At 31.1% G+C, this 3,256-nt stretch overlaps 2 protein-coding genes across 3 annotated transcripts in view; both read right to left on the reverse strand.

Moving 5' to 3' along the window:
• Window positions 1-3,256, reverse strand: part of LOC111681149 (flotillin-2) — a 347,120-nt gene that overhangs the window by 68,957 nt on the left and 274,907 nt on the right. The window lies entirely within an intron of this gene.
• Window positions 958-3,256, reverse strand: part of LOC111688970 (glucose dehydrogenase [FAD, quinone]) — a 3,162-nt gene continuing 863 nt past the window's right edge. Inside the window, exons 2-3 of the mRNA XM_023451476.2 lie at window positions 1,489-2,331; window positions 958-1,427 (exon numbers count right to left, since the gene is read on the reverse strand). Of these exons, the coding sequence (XP_023307244.2) occupies window positions 1,053-1,427; window positions 1,489-2,331 (1,218 nt within the window). The 3' untranslated portion in view covers window positions 958-1,052. The remainder of the gene's footprint in view (window positions 1,428-1,488; window positions 2,332-3,256) is intronic.

The raw sequence follows: 3,256 nt of genomic DNA on the forward strand, positions 1-3,256 counted from the left end.
ATAGATAGATAGATAGATAGATAGATAGATAGATAGATAGATAGATAGATAGATAGATAGATAGATAGATAGATAGATAGATAGATAGATAGATAGATAGATATGAAAGACAAAGTAAACTAAGTATTTCTGTAGAAAAGAGTGAACAAGTTTTTAAAAGAACTATTGAACGAAAAAGTTTTCTATAGAAAAATTTACTTTTCAAAACTTTTCTTTAGAAAACTGTTTCAGAAAAGTGTTTTCCATATACACACATATGTATGTTTTAAACTACTGACATTTTTCTCTTACAAATTTCTTCTTTGGGACAGGTTTCTAATCTGCATTTTATTTCAATGCGTATTGCAATTCAAAACATGTTACTTTTTTATACCAACTCTTATTACAACTCATTTAATTCCATTAACAATTTTCTAATCTTATTTACCTTGGACTAGGTTTCCTTTTTTAATGAGTATTTGCGTTCAAATCTCACAAATGATTACATCAGATTTTTACCTTGATCAAAGCTAATAGTAATTGCAACTGTATAACGTGATGAGTTAAATTATTTGGACAACTTTTGACTTCAAGTTGCGGAAACTTTTTTAGAGTAAAACAGAAATAAAAACTTAATAAAATGAAAGAAATAAATTTATTACAAAATATTTGAACTGTCAACACCAAATATATGTATTTCATACGTTAAAGTAATTAAAATATGTATCTCATGATAAATTAATAATTTGGACGGGTATTGAGAGATTTTGATGATCTTGATATAGGATCATCAAAATCTCTCATATGTGTATGTATAGTGAGCTCTACTTCAATTTAAGAGGAGTTTAAATTAGGAGTAAAGTTTTGAAACCAAATCACTTAAGACTGAACGTTAATATAAGTATGTATAACGTAAGACGTTATATAGTGAGTGTTGACCGTAAATGTTTGCGATAAACTTAACGTGCAACTTCAAAATCGCTTTTTAATTTTAACTCTTTATTAAATTTTAACTCTTAAATACAAATATGTTCTAAAACTATTATAAACTCTTAAAGAGAAACAGTACCTCTTCAATGTCTATAATGAAAATAATCCTCTTTTATCAAATCGGCCGCTTTCTCGGCAATCATTAAAGTGGGTGCATTTGTATTACCCGTTGTAATGGTGGGCATAATACTGGCATCTATTACCCTCAAACCTTTAATGCCATAAACTCTTAGGCGTGGATCCACCACAGCATCAGGATCATGGTAGGTTCCCATTTTACAGGTGCCTACTGGATGGAAAATTGTCTGTGAATAGAAACGAGCCAAACACTCCCAGAAAGCATCACTTAAATACTCCACATGAGGACAATTACGCCAAACATAAATATTAAGAGTAGCATTTAAACGTCTCAAGATAGGAGCCTGACTGAACTGATGACCAAACTTTAAGGCCTCCACCTGTTTTAAAGACAATATTAATCAGTTAAAAGCTTTTATAATATAATTTCTAAAATCTTACCATAATCGCCATATCTATTGGTTGATCATAATAATTTGGAAATATTTTCGGATATTCACTATTATGTTTTGAGGTAATTTCCAGCCAACCACGACTTTTTGGTCTCATCAATAATGGTGTAATTATAAAACTATCTTTATATATAATCGGTTCAAATGATTGGGCATAGTTGATCATGGTCATGGCCGCCCCCCTTCTGCCTATAAGACCACCATCAGTACCATAACCATAGCTGCCCAAGAAAAATTGTACATCTGGCCAATCCTTACTGGGATCTTGATATTTACTATTCCAAAATCCCATAACCTCTGATACGGGCATAGCATAAAAGAAACCATCGGCATGATGAATAAATGAATCCACCGATTTGGCATTTAACATTTCAGGCACAATAAATGATAAATGATCTCCCGTTACCGCATTATCTATGGTATATAAACTACCCGTGGCCGAGATATGATCTTGTAGATTACCACCCACTCCGGGCAGGTCATGTATAACATCAATATCATGTTTTTGTAGTTGTTGGCGTGGTCCCACTCCCGACACCATTAAAAGTTGAGGACTAGCTATGGCTCCACTAGATAAAATAACTTCACGTGTAGCTTTTACCTCGTATCTAGCACCCAACCAATTGAATATTATGCCCTTAGCCTGTTTGCTATGCGGATCTATGATTACTTTTTCCACAAAAGCCTTTAGTAATACATCTAAATTGGGTCTTTTCCATATGGGTCTAATGTAGGCCTTATTAGCACTACAACGTAAACCATCTCGTAGGGTACCATGGGGAGCAGCGAAACCGTACTGGGAACGTCCATTGAAATCTTTGTAAGGGTTCAGCTGTGAATGGAAAATAAAATTTGTAGAAATTTGTTAATTTTTATAGAAAGATGTTCTAAAAATTTTCTATAGAGAACTGTCCTAAGAAGAATTTTTCTATAAACTGTCCTACGAAAGTTTTCTTTTGTAAACCGTTCTGCAATGATGGTTTCTTATGAAAACTGTTCTACGAAGAGGTTTTACATAAAAAGCCGTTAAAAGAAATAACTTTCTATAAAAAGAAGAAGAACTGTTCTACTAAGAAGTTTTCTTTAGGAAAAATGTTCTTCGAAGTCTATCAAGAAGAAGCTTTCTATTCATAAATATTCTAAGAAGAAGTTTTCTTTATAAAACTGTTCTACGATAATGTTTTATATAGAAAACTATTCTAAAAAGATGTTATCTTTAGATAACTGTTCTACGAAGAAGTTTTCTTTAGGAAAAATGTTCTTCGAAGTCTATCACGAAGAAGCTTTCTATTCATAAATGTTCTAAGAAGAATTTTTCTGTTATGCAAAGAAGTTTTGGTCTTCAAATAAGTTTTCTTTATAAAACTGTTCTACGATAAAGTTTTATATAGAAAACTATTCTAAAAAATGTTTTCTTTAGATAACTGTTCTACGAAGTCTATCAAGAAGAAGCTTTCTATTCATAAGTGTTCTAAGAAGAATTTTTCTGTTATGCAAAGACGTTTTCTATAGAAAATTGGTCTTCAAAGAAGATTTCTTTATAAAACTGTTCTACGATAAAGTTTTATATAGAAAACTATTCTAAGAAAATGTTTTCTTTAGATAACTGTTCTACGAAAAAGTTTTCTTTAGAAAACTGTTCTTCGAAATCTATTAAGAAGAAGCTTTCTATTCATAAGTGTTCTAAGAAGAATTTTTCTGTTATGCAAAGAAGTTTTCTATAGAAAATTGGTCTTCAAAGAAGTTTTCTTTATAAA

The sequence above is a fragment of the Lucilia cuprina genome, chromosome 3 (genome assembly GCF_022045245.1).
Source record: "Lucilia cuprina isolate Lc7/37 chromosome 3, ASM2204524v1, whole genome shotgun sequence".
In the NCBI taxonomy this organism is placed as follows: domain Eukaryota; kingdom Metazoa; phylum Arthropoda; class Insecta; order Diptera; family Calliphoridae; genus Lucilia; species Lucilia cuprina.